The sequence below is a fragment of the Lagopus leucura genome, unplaced genomic scaffold (genome assembly GCF_019238085.1).
Source record: "Lagopus leucura isolate 7727_CA_CO unplaced genomic scaffold, USGS_WTPT01 Super-Scaffold_100004, whole genome shotgun sequence".
NCBI lineage: Eukaryota > Metazoa > Chordata > Aves > Galliformes > Phasianidae > Lagopus > Lagopus leucura.
In genome coordinates this window covers 66,758,737-66,775,816 of record NW_024962264.1, presented here as the reverse complement: position 1 = coordinate 66,775,816, position 17,080 = coordinate 66,758,737, and the positions used below count along the sequence as shown (strand labels likewise).

Sequence of the window (17,080 nt, the reverse complement as noted above, 5' to 3'; positions counted from 1 at the left end):
AACTGGCAGTAGTTCTTATGGAATTCCAGAATTGCTTTAAAAGATTAAATTCATCTTAACATTTTGTTTTTGTTTGTATTAAACCTTATTTATTTTATGTTGTTGAAAAATATATTCCAATTGAGATTGCTGTGGTGAAGTTTGAATGATTGTATGCTCTCTGATCACAACACCTACATAAATACATTTTGTTGTTTAACCCAGCAGGCAGTTCAGATTCACACAGCTGCTTGATTACTGTTCCCTAGTGAGACTGCAAAAAGAACTGGAAAGGTAAAAGCCTGAGAACTTGTGGGTGGAAATAAAGCAAAAGCTGTGTACACAGGAAGGAAGGCAAAATTAGAACAGTTGTTTAACCACTTCCAGGAAAGTAGCAATCATTACATGTGATGGTTACTTGGAAAGAAAAGTACTGTAAGCCCAAACGTCCACTTCTCCTCCTTCTTTCCTCCCAGATTGTATAAGTGAGCATGACATGATATGATTTGGAATCCTAGACTATCAGTTGCATCCTCATTAATCATTACCCCTCTTTCCACCCTAAAATATGTACACAGAGATCAATCGTATAAACTTACCACAAAACATTTGCTGGGTTCCTTTAGTCCATGCCTTGGCTCACTTCTGTTATGGTGATAGCTCAGGACAGGAGAGATAATGCATTGCTTACAGGTATAGGGCACCAAAGCCAAGTCAGGTCACTGCTGCACTTGCATTGCTTCTTGTGAAGCTCATCCTCTTCTGGTTTGAGTGGTTCCTGCTATAGGACTTCCTATAACACATAACTAAAATCATGGGTTAAAATTTAAAGGTATATCCATTACAGTCTCTGCCCTTGGTCTCTTTGGAGCAGGCCATAGTATGTAGTTATTTTCAATATTGTTTGTCCAAATGTGGATAATTATCTCAGATTTTGGATTTCAGAAGTTTATTAATGTTTATGAGAGATTATTCCTCTTTGAGCAAGAAAGAAATGGCATGTACTACTCATTAGTAAGGAGGCATCTATTTTCTGAAAGCTTTTGTTCTTTATGAATACATTGCAACTATTCGTTTATGACTTCTAAAAAATTGAGGGTATACTTACCTACAATATCTAAAGAAGGTATTCCAAGTTTAACACACTTTAAGTCTGTAACTATGTTGAAATTAATTTTCTTGGAATTTGTTTCAGCAAATAAAGCCAAAATAATGTACTTTATAGCTCACTGCAAAGATAGAGATGACACCAGTCAGTCTGCAGTTGCAAAGAGCCTTGAAACACTTAACTAGAAAACCTGGATTATAGTGTCAGTCACTGATTTATGGTTTTAATATTAGCTAATTGATTAAAACATATTAAATGTTCCAATTCATTTACATTCATCATTCATTGACTGGCTGTCAATAAGTGATGGAAACTTGAGACTTGTCCTTTACAGGTTTTTAAAGGAATTTATCTTACCTGTGCTTCTTATAATTGACACAAATTGCTAAGATGGGTCAGTCGATGCAGTTTCATTCTTGCTATTACAGAAATAAATATACTATTGTAAACATGAATTTATATAGCTCCTTTCTGAAAGTCCCAATGCTATGAACATAAGTACTGCAGCAAGCTCTAAGTATTAACATTTGATTGAAAAGCACTGCTGTATAAATATGCGTAGGCCCAGCTATTAGAGAAGTCATTTCTAATTTAGATGCTTGTAAAACTGCTTTGCTTGCAGCAATGAAACATAGACCCTAGAAGATGCGTGCAAGACATTATTTCACATTCTGGTTAATGTTGCATTTATTTCTGTGAAGTCAGCAGTTCCTGGAGCTTGAATAATAAGATATCTGCTTAGAATTCTTCTGTATCTTAGTAATGAATGAATATTAATACATTTCATGACATCCTTAAACTTGTTGCTATTTAACTGCCTTGCATTTAGTTAGGTTGTAAATATTGCAGGGCTTGATCCTTTTTTTTTTTCCTGTGCAGTAGTGAGAGTAATTCTTTAATACTTTTTATTTTTTGGATTTTTTAATTTTTTTCGTGTGTGTATGTATGTGCAGAAGAATTAATTGGAAGTTTCACTGATGTCAATTAGATGCCATACCCCATATGTAACAGAATCAGAATTTAACCTAGAATAACTTTGTTGGAGCATCTGCTCTTCATAATAATCTGATACAGTTTTCAGTGTTAAAAGAGAATGTTTATCATATATCATGCACCTACATCCTGATTTACATTTTAATATAATTTATTTTTTTCAAATTAACTGTATCATCTTGCTATATATTGCTATAACATAGTAACGTTTTAGCAGTATAAATCTAGTAAGAGAAAAAATCCAACTTTCTTTTCAGTCATAAAAAGCTTGCACTTCTAAAATGGTGATTGAATATTTGCATCTTTCAAATGAATTTTCTGACTAAGAAAAAAAATTCTGATGGTTGAGAGGAAAACAAAAACTTGTGAAATTATGGTACATCAAGATTATATGTGTATATATATATATATATATGTAAAGTGTATATTTGTGAGAGATGCACAATCATTGCATACATAACCCAGTAAGTTGTGTTTTTTTGTTGTTGTTTTTTTTGTTTGTTTTACTTTATGCTTCCCAAACTGGTATTTGAACCAGTTGTTCTGTTTGTAACAGTAATGTTTACGTATGCTAAAAAATATGCTGTGAATTATTTTCATGCATACAATGAGATTTCTTAGCTGCTGGGCATTTCTTTAGTATTTATTTCTAAGGAAATCTATTTCTTTGGTAGGTAATTTATCCATAGGGAAGATTAGAAACTCTTTGAAACTGCTGAAATAAGAAACGTTAAAAGTAGTAATAATCAAGGTATAGAATTATAGAATCATAGAATGGCTTGGAAGAGAATTTAAAGCCCATCTATTTCTACCACCTTGCTGTGGGCTGGTTGCCACCCATCAAGTCAGGTTGCCCAGGACCCCATCCAGTCTGGTCCTGAATGCTCCCAGGGCTGGGGCACTCACAACTCTCTGGGCAGCCTGTTTGTTCTGGTGCCTCACCAGCCTGCGAGTAAAGTATTTCCTCCTAACATATAATGTAAATCTCCACTCCTTTAGACTAATACTATTGTGTTATCCCTGTCAGACCATGTAAAAAGTCAGTCTCCTTCCTGTGTAGAAGTTCCCTTTAAGAACTGGAAGGCTTCAGTGAGGTCCCCACTGGAACCTTCTCTTCTCCAATCTGAACAAGGCCAACTTCCTCAACCCATGTTGGAGAGGTTCTCCAGTCTTCTGATAATCTTTGTGACCTTCTGGACCCATTCCAACAGATCCACATCTTTCATGGTGATCCGTTTATCCCGCTCATCTTCTCGTTACCATTTTGCTTTTTCAGAACAAAATCATCTTAGACCCCATGACGTTCAGCGAGGCCCGCTTCAGGCCATCACTGGAGGAGAGGCTGGAGAGCATCATCAGCGGGGCGGCGCTGATGGCAGACTCCTCGTGCACGCGGGATGACCGCCGGGAGCGCATCGTAGCCGAATGCAACGCCGTGCGGCAGGCACTGCAGGACCTGCTCAGCGAGTACATGAACAATGTAAGTGATGCATGCTTAGCACTGGTTTCTTTTCCGCTAAATTATTCAACTTTTCTCTAGCAAAAGGCTCTAACTGTTTAAAAAACCCAAACAATTATGCTTCTTCGTATGAGTGGTTTGAATCATTTCATTTTTAAATATCTTGCAAGATTTTGGCAGAGCTTTGGTGCAATTAGAAGTTCACAGTGTCTTTTGGTCTGTGAAGGAACTCCTTGCTCTCCATAGCAGTAGCATTGAAGTTCCTTCTTGTACACTAAACAGCCATCAAATAATCACACTGGGACAAAATACTTTTTAAATGAAACCTAGTGGCAAGAAGTGTCAATGGATGATGGCCTGAGAACAGTTTTCACTAGTGAAAATGAATACAGTTCATTATCAAAAGGATATTCTCTGTGCAGTAATGGTCGTGGTGTATGTTTGTTAAGATGATACCTGTAGATGCTCATGTGAGATAATGTGTCAGCTGTGTGGGTTAATCCACTGAAGGTCTTTCCTTTCTGTTGGAGCTATTAAATATTCTGTATCTGTGGAAGCAGTGAGTAATATTAATCAGTATTGCTGTTCCCACAAGATGCCTGCCATGCCTTAAGTACAGCTGTTTGTGGAGGGACTCAAGAGCTGTTGACAACGTGGTAGTTGCAGTGCGTAGCCTTTGTTGTACCTAACTTATTCCAGAAAATTACTCCTGAGTCTTGTGGAGGATGTGTGAATTCCTAAGCCATATAAAAAACTTAAAAATGTCAACTTATTGTTGGGAGAACTATAAAGAAATGCTTTTTTCCCTTTAAAAGAACATGATAGTCACCATTTGAAGCTAACAGTCCTTGTGGCTGTCATCACCTTTCTTTGACCTTCTGGGCACTGGAATGTAATATCAATGCAAACTTTTAAATCCTCTTTACAAAGAGAATGATCTTAAATATGATATGATTATGATCTTAAATATCTGCAAACAGATATGTAAACAAACATTCTCAGAATGACAATCCTACTTTATGCTTGTCTGTCGTCTCTACCAGGCTATGACTGCAATTTTTTCATCTGTTTTTCTGGAATCATATCATTAGTAAGACTGTCCAAGGATGAGCCGTTAACATTGTCGTGTACATTGTTACACAGATACATGGTAGGCTGATAAACAGCAAAATTGAGTTATTTTGTTGTACAGATAGAAACAACATTGGCATTTTAAGGTATATATTCCAAATAGTCACTGTAAGAAGTAACTTAATGCTGGTGGAGAATTTGAAAGAATATATTTTCTTTTTGTTATTGTTAAATTGAGTGATGGTTGAAAAGTTCTTGTAATGTGATAGAAAGCAAAGTCTAAGCTCTTGCATTCTTGGTTAGTCATTATGAAGAGGCTTTGATGGAAGGAAATGTTCTGGATTGCTTGCTACAAAATCTTGCTATGTGGAATTATTAGTTAGGTGTCATTGTTATAAGTCTCTCAAAAAGAGATCTGATGGATTGTCATTTGTCATTGCGGTGTATCTTTTTAAGGGCACAGGTTTTTGGAAGCGAAATGCACTTTGCCTTCTGACCAGAAACACTCTTTATTTTATTTCTGACCCCGTCTGCAGAGAACGGAAAGTTTTAAGTGACTGTAAGCATTTATGAACACATTGAAGATGGCTCACAGCCTCCTAGTTGTTGCTTAAACACATAATGGTGTGAATATCTGTTACCCCACGGTAACAGGTATCTTCATTTTTTCTTCCTTTTTTTTTCTTAATTTTAGCCATACCACACCATTTCTATAATTATGACTTTTCATGTTGTGTATGGGAATATAATTGACTTAAGCTCTTTTTTTGTAGTGATTGAATGCACATTGTAACGATTCAATATATAATTGATTTCCTAAAAAGTGAAGTACTTCTAACTTAAACGTGCCTGTGAGAGCAGAATTTAAGAATGATATTGTACTAAACACTGCCTAAGCTGATCATAGTGGATACAAGAGGTGAGATTCAGTTTACATCTGAAGACACTGAAATATGTTTTAACATGTAGATACGTATAGCTAGCTGAGGATCTCAGTTCATCTAAAGTAGATGCTTAGTGCCATTTTAAATTACTGTTTCAGGTAATTTCAGATCATTTGAACTGAAGCTCTTGACCTCAGTGTGCCAATAGGAAGCTTTTGGATCTACCGTAGGTCTTGTGTTGTATCTGCCAGCCCCACATCCATGTGCTGTAGGAACAGCAAATGGCTTGGCTTCTACCTTAATCAAATCAGTTGAGCCTGAGGTGTTTAAGCTTCTTTTATAACTGATGGATATCAGGTGAATCCTGTTAAGGCCTTTCATAAGCTAAGTTTTATAATCTGATGTATTATAAGCTGAATAACTCTATCTGAAGACCTCAGAATATATTAGCTAGTGAGAATGGAAGATTTTATTTGCAAAGTTTTTTAAAAGCTTGGCTAAGTTTCAAAAGGGTGAAACTGAATCATGGACACCAAGCTGCCTAACATGATGAAGTTGTAAGTCTGAGTCTGTACCTCTGAGATGATTTGGTGAGGATGGACGTATTTGACTTCTGCCCGCAGAGGCTTAAACCACTGAAATCCTTCTATCATTTCAAATCACATAAAATATTTTTTGTCCTTTTTTCACTTCTTTTGATAACACCTGGAAAATGATGGCTCAATTTGGTGGATGATTGTTGATCTTATCTACATACTTCTCTGATACTTGTCATGACATACAGAAAGCATAGAACAAATTGAATATTCAGTGGTCCTAGTGTACAGTTTCAGACAATGCAATTGCTGGATACTTGCAATGTCATTTAGAGTGAATGCAAGGTCAGTTGTTCCCCAGCATAAAACTTTTTCTTTCTTGTTATCTACTTGTATGATTGGGAATCACAGGGGACTTCAAACTGCTTAGTAGCCAAGTAGATTCTGTAATCCTTTTTTCTGTGTTAAACATTGACACTGCATAGAACTGTGAAAATTTGTTGTAGTTTGCATTCTATCTTACATTAAATTTCAGTACATACAAAAGTAAAATATAGTGGAAAAGAAACACTCAGAATGGAATTGTCACTCTTGAAGTTATACTGATTTATTTATTTTTATTTTTTGCTGTTGTATCTGTGGATGGTATTCAAGACACAAAGAGGAAACTGGGAGGGTTACAGGCAGTTGTATGAAACAGAAAGTTGGCTGTGTGATGATACAAGCTGCTTGTGCTTTCTGTCTAAATGCTAAAGGCAATGCAAGGAGAAAAAAAGGGGTTTTTCCAGATTTTGCTCCAAGATAAGGAAATAGCATCAGGCTGAACAATGTAAGAACTTCTGCTTTTTATGTAGCATAGGTTGTGTTAGAAAACTTCCTGCACCTGCAGAACACCCGCTGTGCCCACCTCTTCCTTAGAAAGCTGCCTGTGGAGAGGCATGAATCTTACCTTCTGTGCTCCTGCAGGGCTTTTAAAGTACATCGGTTGTATCTCCTGATATTCCCTGCACCTGTGGTCTGTTTTCATTGCTAGCTGCTTTAGCAGCTTTTGGTAGATCAATATACTCTGCTGCAATGCAAAGGAAGATTTAACACACACACAATGCTGTTGTTTCCCCTGTTTGCTTTTCCAGTGTTTATGGATCCATCACAGGCTGCCGTGTAGATTATAATGTTCCTAAGTTTAGTTTTATGTCAGGGAGAAATCTGTGTGTTACCCAAAGTTTACCAAATAAGTTAAAACTGTTGTGCAGTTCAGAAAACTGGATAAATAGATACCACAAGTCATCATATGGTTTGGTGAGCGAGATGCAAGATTGGTTAAACTAAATTTCCAGATATGTGGCCTAGGGATATGAGTTTAAAAAAATGCAAATGCCACTTTCAGAATGTTGGCATCCAAATTTAAAAACAAAACAAAACAGAAAGTTCAGTTAGAGAGAACAGGGCAGATTTCAACTTTGAAGAGAAAAATGGTGCTAGTTTAGTAGTTATGTCCTTTTTTATGTCATAAAGAATCATCATCATAGAATCATAGGATGGTCTGGGTTGAAAAGGACCACAGTGATCATCTAGTTTCAACCCCCTGCTATGTGCAGGGTTGCCAACCACCAGATGAGGCTGGACGTGGCTCTGGGCAGCCTGGCTTTGAATGCCTCCAGGGATGGGGCATCCACAGCCTCCTTGGGCAACCTGTTCCAGTGCTTCACCACCCTCTGTGTGAAAAATTTCCTCCTAATATCCAACCGAAACCTCCCCTGCCTCAGTTTTTTAAAAACCATTCCCCCTTGCCCTATCACTATCAACCCTCGTAAACAGCCGTTCCCCCTCCTGTTCATAAACTCCCTTTGAGTATTGGAAGGCCTCAGTGAGATCTCCCTGGAGCGTTCTCTTCTTCAAACTAAAGAAGCCCAGTTCCCTGAAAAGAACTGTCACAACAGTAGAGGACTGTGACAAGACATGGTTGAAGAGGTGTGTTCTGATTCTTTGTTCCATCTTCTCAGATAATTGATGATTTGTTCTGTGTCCTACATATTGAATGAGATTTTTTTTTTTCAAGATGTCTTCAACTCAGATGTTTCAGACCCAATTCAGAGGTTATTTAAGTGGTGTTATTGTTGTAGGAGGTTTTTGAATTATTGTTGCTACAGATTTTTTTTCCTAGTATCTTTATGCATTCTAAGCATTAATCATGTATTTGTATAACTAGAATCTCACAGTATTTAAGAACTAAGAAAGAACTTCTATGGAGATGACATATATACTGTTTCATTATTGATTGTATATCTTGTAGCAGATATCTAGTAATATATAATTTCCATTTTTCTTATCAGTAGCTCTGTCAAAGTGTTTTTCCAGAATGATCTCTCTTATTTCCGTGCTGAACTCAACTCTAAAATCTTTTATTTGTGGGAAGCGGAGGCAAGAAACATCTCAGTTGATTAGATTATATGGCATATCTCGTAGAAAAATGGAAGTATTTTTCCTCAAAATCTTAGATAGATGTAATAAACGCAATCATTTGTTTAAAAATAATAATAAACCATTATTGGCTCCTGTCCTGCAGAGAACAAAATATAGTTCAGCAGAAGCTGTTAATACAACTGTTTCCCAGTTATTTAAATGAAAGCATTGTTTAGTGGATGGCTAGCTCTGATCGTGGCCAATTTTCCTGCTATTTTGCTCTTGTGGGTCCTTTATGACTTGTGTTGCAGGCTGGTAGGAAACAGCAGTCCTAGGTACTTTCTAGCTCCAGCTCTTAAGCTTAGATTCGTGGGTTAGCAGTGTGTTGCCAAATTCATGTAAACCAGCTCTGGGCACTCTTTCTTGCAAACACGAGGGTGCTGCTTGTTGATGTCTGGTTAAAATGAGAAAAGAAGAAAATGATATATTTAGAAAAATATGCTTTAAAAAGATGTTCTGACATCCTTGGTTTCAGTGCCAAATAAAGACAGCTTGTGAATTTTGGGTTGCTGTGGAGTATCACAGACAAATTTGGAAAGTGGTTGACAAGTGAGTAAGCCACGACTGTTAAAGATCTCTGTAACCAATTGAGTTCTGGCTTGGAAGGAGTACAAGTGCACATTTGAAAAGATATTTCCCATCCAGTTCAAATACCTACTTATCTGCTCTAGCCTTTGGACTTGTTAACTTTCATTCCCACCCAGTGCTCCTGCTTTCAGCTACTGCTACCATTTCAGAAGAGCTTGGGTTTCAATTTATTACAGTTGTGTTTCAGGACAGAGAATGCACAGTATTGTTTGTTGACTTTTTTGACTACTCTTTGGATTGAACACATCTTTCTGGATTCCTTGTATTACTGCTATATAATATATATAGGTATGAGTTTCAGAGCTCTACAGGCTAGGCTTGTTTTTGTTGATATTTTACTGATATTACCATAGGAATAATGTTGCCTAGTGTTTGCTCTTTTTAATCTTGTTCTCTAAAGCTGCTACCTATTGCTGACTGCTGTTCACTGCAACTGAGGTGCTACGGGCTATAATTCCTGTTTCTATAGAAAAGAAAATGTCATATCTTGAAGATGCAAAACATAAGAAAACAAGGAGGCAAAATATAAGTCTCCAGGCAGTTTTTCTTCACAAATATATCAGTAGAAGGTTTTAACTTCTCAAAGTAAAACTGTAATGCTGCACTACATGAAAATGAAATGTCCTTAAAAGACAGCTAAAGTTACTGTGCTTGATTGGAGAATGAAAAAAACTGATAGCAAAGGGAAATCTATAAACTCTCAAGATACTGTCAGCTCCTGTGTTTAACAGCTCCATTTGAATTCATATTTAAAAGAGAAAGGCAGTAATTCTTGAATAACCTTGCATAAGGTTAGCCTGGGTGACAGTGAGAGGTAAATTACTGTTATGAAATAGGATGATGTCTGTAGCTATCCTGGGATGGAGGCTGGGCTGAGTGACAGGTGACTGAACGCTGAGTCACCAGGACTGACTGATGTGACCATGACCACTTTGGCTGGACAAGATTCTTGTTGGTACTGTGGTTGAACAGTGAGCTTTTTGAAGCATTTCTAGAGAAGAACAGCTTGTCTGAAATTGTCCATATTGTATTTCAAGCTGGAGATAAGCTCATTTACTACCCACTTTACACGTTGGGATGTTATACAAGCAGTTTTGTCTTCCCTAACTTGAAATAAACAACTGGAAACACAGTAGTTATGACTGGAGGAGAAGAATATGTTCCCAATTTGCAAATATTTTATGATGTGCCACAGTGTTTCTTCTCAAGTACTTTAGGCTTTACGTTTATGCATCTCTCCTGAGTGCCTCAACTTCTCCTGACTGTACATAAATCACTATCTAAATATGCCACCTACATTATAACTCCAAAAGGATTCAGCCACATTTCAAGGAACCTTTTGAGTCTTATTTTTTGATCATCGGGGCCTCATAGGAGATGCCTAGTTTCTTTATGATATGTTTACAGAAATGCTGCACTGCTTACAATTATACAAGTGAGGTGTTTTTTTCCCACTTTTTGTCTTATTTGCTCATTTCTGCATTTTCTCAGTTTGCAAGTCCACGTTTACATTTATTTTTGGAGGAGATTCAGTTAACAACATTGTTTTTTATCAAAAACAAACTTGATGCCTTGGGAATGCCTTGGCAAACATGCAAAAAAATTTGCCTTGACCTCTCTTGATCTTTCTTTAGTCATAGAATAACACAGCCCTGTGACATTTCATCTGAGTTATGACTTGTGGGGCTTTCTGAACTGCACTACTGATGGCTTTGGCTTGGTGGTGTCCATTGGAGAGCCTTCTCTAGGTCCCTACTGTATGCTGTATTTGTAAAGCTGGACCATGATGTGCCATTGAGAAAGCTTTGTATCTCCTGATAACATGTAAACAAATAGAGATTTTTGGAATCTGAGGCTGAATTGCAGTATTAGGTTGAATGATGCTTCTGACAAGGTATTTCCCTCCAAATTAGCATGGGAGTTTCCTAGATTGCCTAGTGAATTCAACTAAATGCCTGTATGTGAGGACTTATTTTTTCATTTTCCTTTATCTCTGTGTACAGTTAATGATGTAGTTGACATGAAGTGTCGGAAAAAATATGGTCTAAATGATGTTATGTTACAATCCTTCTGTGTATTCTCTTCCTTAATATGTCTTCATTGCCATTCCATTATTAACTAAATGCATTTTTAAGAGTCCTTTTGATACCAGACAGATTCATTACTGGAAATCATGCAATTATATTTCAGTAACTGAGAAGTACTGAGTATACTAAGAGTGCCTGCTTCTTTTAAATTGTTCAGACCAAAGGAGTATTGAAAGAAAAAAAAAAGCATTAATTTTCCTTCTACTGAATGCTGTATTTTAACTCATTTTATCTTGCATTAATTGGTTTTGATCTTTTTAAAATGTGTTCTTACAGAAGTAATGACTTCTGCATCACTGCTTTTAATATGCTGGAAAGCACAGCGATAATGTTTGTAAGGTTAAGGCTATCTGAAAATAATATTGTTAAAGCTATTTTTTTTTTCACCTGTAGGAAAGACTGAATATGTGGTGTGGTTCATAACTTTAATAATTTTTCTTCATACCAGAGTTAGCATTTATGGGTCATTAGTTTGTTATTTTTCCTAGTCTGCAAGTCAAGAGAAGTGAGAAAGATTTCTCACACATTTTATACTATATCTGTAGCATTATGATTATCTCCATGTGCATCTGCCTTTTGTGTATGCATTTCAGTTTCAATACTTGTACAGTATGTCCAGATAACATATTGTTATGCAATGTAGGCTTTTGAATGCAAGGTAAAACATTCAGAGTGCCTTTAAGAATCACAGAACAGCCAGGGATGGAAGGGACCTCAAGGATCATGAATCTCCAACCCCTCTGCCACATGCAGGGCCACCAAACTCCCCATTTAATACTAGACCAGGCTGCCCAGTGTTTAGTGTTACTGGGAATGTATCAAACAAAATAAGCATGAACCGAATAACATTAGTAAGCATCAGAAATCTGTATCCTGAAGGCTCCGTAACATCTTCTGTTCACTTGATTTTTTTTTTATACGCACAGTATATCCATATTCTTTCCACTGAGGAAAATCTGAAGGTATCAATGGAAACTCAAACAATATATTAACTATATACATTTGTGTCTTTGAGGTATTATTATTCTGCAGGTGAGCAGAGGAGGGTGTAACTATAAAGAAACGCTGGGACTTCATGAGAGTATGAGTGCATACCATCAATGTGTTCTTTGTCAGGGCATTTGTGTCCCAGTTTAGAAAATGGGTTTGTATCACTTCTTTTGAGCATTGCCAAAATGTGCTATAGCAATGCATGAAGTCAGATTTGAGCAGTTTGGTAGACTTGCTTCCTTCTCATTAAAAGCCTGCAAGAAGGCACATGGAGCTGAGGGAAGGACAGAGGATGTGAAGAGAAATTGATGCGGTTGAGTACCATAAAAAAACATCAAGAATCCACTTTCCCACAAACAGGCAGAGAACGCAAATCTATGTATGAATGTTATTATGGTGCTTACACTTCCAATTAGCAATCCAAACTACAAAATCAGGGAGTTACAGTATTGTCCACTAAGCTCTGTTTTGCATATACTGTGTTGGTTTGAGTACAGTATTGTCCACTAAGCTCTGCTTTGCATATACTGTGTTGGTTTGAGTTATTTATGTTTTTACCTACACAAAGAATGATTTTAACTTAGAAGATTTCATATTAGAGAAATGACATCTGAAGTCATGGTAATAGATGTCCAGAAGAGGGCACACTTGCATACCAGAAATGTTTTCTACCTAACTGGAGATCTGCATTCTGATGTGCTATAGCTGCAATCAAAGAAAATGTAATAAAATATAAAATGAAGAGGTTAATTTTTAATAGTTACGGGATTTTTAGAAGAAAATAGATTCAAAATTTTATTTGAGAAAATATATATATTTAAATCAAGTTAATATTAAGTGTGTTAATTATCAAATACAAATTGAATGTTAAGTTCTACTTGCATTTCTTTTAAATGCCTTGATAATTTTATATTTCACTAACAGATTTGGCAAGCAAGGGATAAGAGCTTCCTCTGCCCTTCTGAAATTATTTCAGATTTATGATGCAAGACTCAAGAACGCAGGCAACTTAGTAAAGACTAATTTACAAATTGCCTTCTACAACAGACATAAGATAAAATACAAAGAGATATATCCTAGTTTGTTGGGCTTTGACGTTTGACCTGGAGAATTATCTTATGGTTTCATAAATACAGTAGACAGATTGTGTCTGCTGACCCAGTAACTCATCACTTTTTCAGAATTATGTATTAGACAGACTCTGGGAGGATGTGTGGTTTATTTTTGTGTCTTTACTTGAGGAATGAAAGGCATGAAAGGCAACTATACTGTAAGCAGCTCCCTGAAACTTAGTGAAATAAGAGGAAACTGTTGTTTCATTTCTTTAAGGGCTGAGCTGGAGGAATAATTTCTTTCCATATTTGGATTTTTGTTTTGTAATTTTACATATTGATTCAGTTTTCATAATATTTGATAACATTTGGAGACTTTTTCAGAGCCTTTCCTTTTAGCAAAGATTAAAACTATGTCAAAATGTTGTAGCATGTATTTGACTTCAACAGAACGAAATGAAATGTTTTGTGAAATCTATTTCTCTATAATAAGGCTTTAAGCTTATATGCTTTATAAAGTAAGCTATGATTAAGCTTAGGGTAACATATTGGCTCTGTATTTTCACAATACATATGTTATGTAGGTTGTTTATGTGTTTGTCAATTAATTAACTGATGCCTTGACTAATTCTTTCATTTGCTTGTCAGTTATTAAAAAAAAAACATAAAAAATGGAGAAACCCAGTTGGACACATTACAGCATGTGACAACATTGGAAATTGTTTTGGGCATTTGGTCAGGTTTTGAGTTAAGCACACAGGTTATAATTTCCTTTTATTCAAAGGAAATTCTTCCTATTTATGCCTAGGATTGACTCATATCTTTCATAGCATCACAGACTTTTTGCATTGTGGTGAAACATTTCAGTTTGAAGTCAGAGATCCCCAAGAGGCAATTCTGGAGTTTAAGTGGACAGTGACTGAGTTTTTTCTGATAGCATCTAAAATACCTGGGGGCACAATGTGTAGTAATGTAGTTACTATAAGGCTGTCAAATTCATTGCCAAATCGTATTTGAATCCTGGGATCAGATAAATGAGATTTTAATTAGGTTTTAAGGGTAAGCTGAATAAGTAGATAAGGTAGAATTAACCAGAGACATATTAATTTAATGAAATCTTTGGTTCTCTTAAGCTGTTGTATTAAACACCATTCAGTCTCAGCTGAAAAGAGACATTGTATTGGGTTAGAAAGAGTTTGACAGTGATAGGTAAGACAAATGATGGTATCAGATGTAATCACTTAAACACACAGTAACATAACTGCATTATCTGGAACACAGGGAAGCCATGAAACTGGTTGGCATTCCATTAGCTGTATTTTATCATAGACAAAAGAAGCAATTAAACAGAACCCCTATTTAATGGTTTCCAACCTGGTTGGACCATTCACCCAAGGGATTTATGAGGCTATTGAATTGTGTTAGTTGTTTTTTATATGGAACACCAGAAGTTGCTGTGATGTGAAGCTGTTGTAACCATTTCTTGTAAATTCCTTTTCTTTCTGAACTATCTTAATGATTTTTTTTTTACGAACATCAATTAGTTTTATGAATTGCTAGATATATAGGAGGAGAAGAAAAAGAGAAAAATTGGAAAGAAAAAAAAGAGTGGGGGAGGAATTTTTTGCTGTTTGAGTCAATCATGAAAGCATTGGCTCATCACAAAATTATGTCTTATCATTCTGAATGGGTAGGTGAGCACAAACCCTTATGCATGCCTTTTGGTGCCCGCATGTATGATGAGGCAAATTCCACAAGTGTCAGCAAAGAGTTGTTTGTCATTATGTGAATGCATAAAAGATTCTATCAGGGATCTAAAATGTAAGAATTGTAGGATGTAGATATCTTCATGAAAGGCAGTAAAGCAAATTCTAATGGTTTAAAATGTGATTGTATATTTTGTTCGGTTTGGGTCTCAGTTTTTATGGGTGCTGGTTCACCTCATGTGTTCTGCATGGATAGCCAGCAGACTATGAATCCAAAGGTTCAGCTTCAAGCATTTTGTCAGTGTGAATTTAAATTAAAAGTTATGAAATCAAATGTTTAAAAAAACAAAGCATTAAGTAGTTAATGTTTTGCAATTCCACATCGGGTTTAACTGATGAAATACATTTTGAAACAGAAATACGGAGACAGTTCATTTCTTTATTTATTTTTCCCAGAATCTAACAAGAAACTTTGTTTACAAATCTGCCTTAGGTGAAAAACCTTTTATTTCTCTCTTGAAGCATTTTTTTCTTCTTTCAATGTAAATAATAATTTAAAAAAATGAATAAATAAATAAAAGATACGCTTGATTGCAAGTGTGCAGGACTAAGCTTGCAAAGTACATCTATATCCAACCATTTGTATGTACCAAACAATAAAGCTTGAAGGCTCATTAGCCTGGAATGACCCAACTGTGCTTTATGCATAGGGGTCATTTCTTTACTAATGAGCCTCTAAGCCAGATGGCTAACCCCACAGTAGTCTAACTGCATTAGTGTGATTTAGATTTTTAGGCAAATTGCTTTTTTTTTTTTTTTTTTAATTAACAAACTGGAGCTGGTGGCAGTGCTGATGGACAGCTTTTTATAGAACTGTGTCAAACAAAGTATTTTGCCTTAGAAGATAAATGGCTAACGTGGCTCTTCTTTGTATTAATTTCTAATACAGTTGCTCATTTCGAGTGATCATAGTTTGTTAGATGCTATCCCCACGTTCTGAACAGAAAGTTACTTTGGTTGGTTCATCTCTACTGGATTGTTTTTTCAGTAGCCAATTAATCAAATCCATCCTTATTGCCTCATATCTGGGTACAAAAGAGAACGTGAAAGAAGAATGATCTGCACAGGTGAAAGGGAAAGAATACTGTTTGCTTTTTAATGTCTGTTACCTTCTAGAATTCCTCATCCAGAATTTTTAATTGTCTTTATGAATTTAAGATGTCTCAGGTGATTGGGATGACAAATTGCTGCTCGTTTGGGCCTGGGTTTGTATTTCTGGAGAAACGTTTTCCAGTCGTGAGGAACCTGGGCATTTTGGATTCCCTCTGATGAGCTGAAAGAGTTTGACACCTTCAAAATATGCTAAGTTTTACGTTGATCATTTTTGAGGGATGCTTTTCACTCACCATTGTCTAAAGTGTCCTCAAGACAGATTTGGAAATAAGACAAAATTTTACATAGAGAACAGGCCTTAAGACAGGAAGACTTGATGGAAGGGCAGTTTACGAAAGACAAAGTCAGAAAGAGTGTTCTGGAGATGGCTTTGAAAGAGTGTTTCAAACACTGCATGAATGAGCATCCGTGTCCTTTTGGCAATCCCATATTTGAAAGAAATTTTGATACAGTAGGTTGTTCGTGTCTGATATAGTGAGTAACTTCAGATGATGATTTACACATATCTTATGGGCTTTTGTTGCAGTGATGTTAAATAATTCTATATAGGTTCTCAGCACTGAAAATTGCTCTTATCTTGAAAGGAGGTGGCTACATTTGAAGGAAAGAACATAAAATGGGTCAGATTTATGTGGCCCAGTATCTCTTCTCTGATAATGGTCACAGGGGGTGACTAAAGAAGAGTATAAGAACCTGACAAACATTGTGATTGTGATTCTTTGCAAAATTTATTCTCTCTGCCTCGAGCAATTTATGGTCCAGGGAGTTTCTACACAAAAGGTGATCTTTTTTTGTTGAAAAATGAATAATTTAGGATCCTTTCTTAAACAGTCTGTAGAGCATTAAGGATTTTAGAGATGTACACAACTCTCTAGAGTAGCTATTTAGCATCTTTTTCTTTTTTATTCCTTTTTCCCCCTTCAGCTTTATGAGTTGTATAGTCCAGGACAGATCGGAAAGGAGAGAAATGCAACAGCTATAACTCTTTGGT

At 36.2% G+C, this 17,080-nt stretch overlaps 1 protein-coding gene across 5 annotated transcripts in view; it reads left to right on the top strand.

The window, feature by feature from the left end:
* Positions 1–17,080, top strand: part of CTNNA2 (catenin alpha 2) — a 455,013-nt gene that overhangs the window by 128,463 nt on the left and 309,470 nt on the right. For 4 of the 5 annotated variants that reach the window (XM_042871701.1, XM_042871702.1, XM_042871703.1 and 1 more), the window contains exon 7: positions 3,357–3,560. In XM_042871701.1, coding sequence (XP_042727635.1) covers positions 3,357–3,560 — 204 coding nt within the window. Of the gene's footprint in view, positions 1–3,356; positions 3,561–5,652; positions 5,736–17,080 lie in introns of those variants that run through there. The other variant, XM_042871705.1, reaches the window with a different exon arrangement.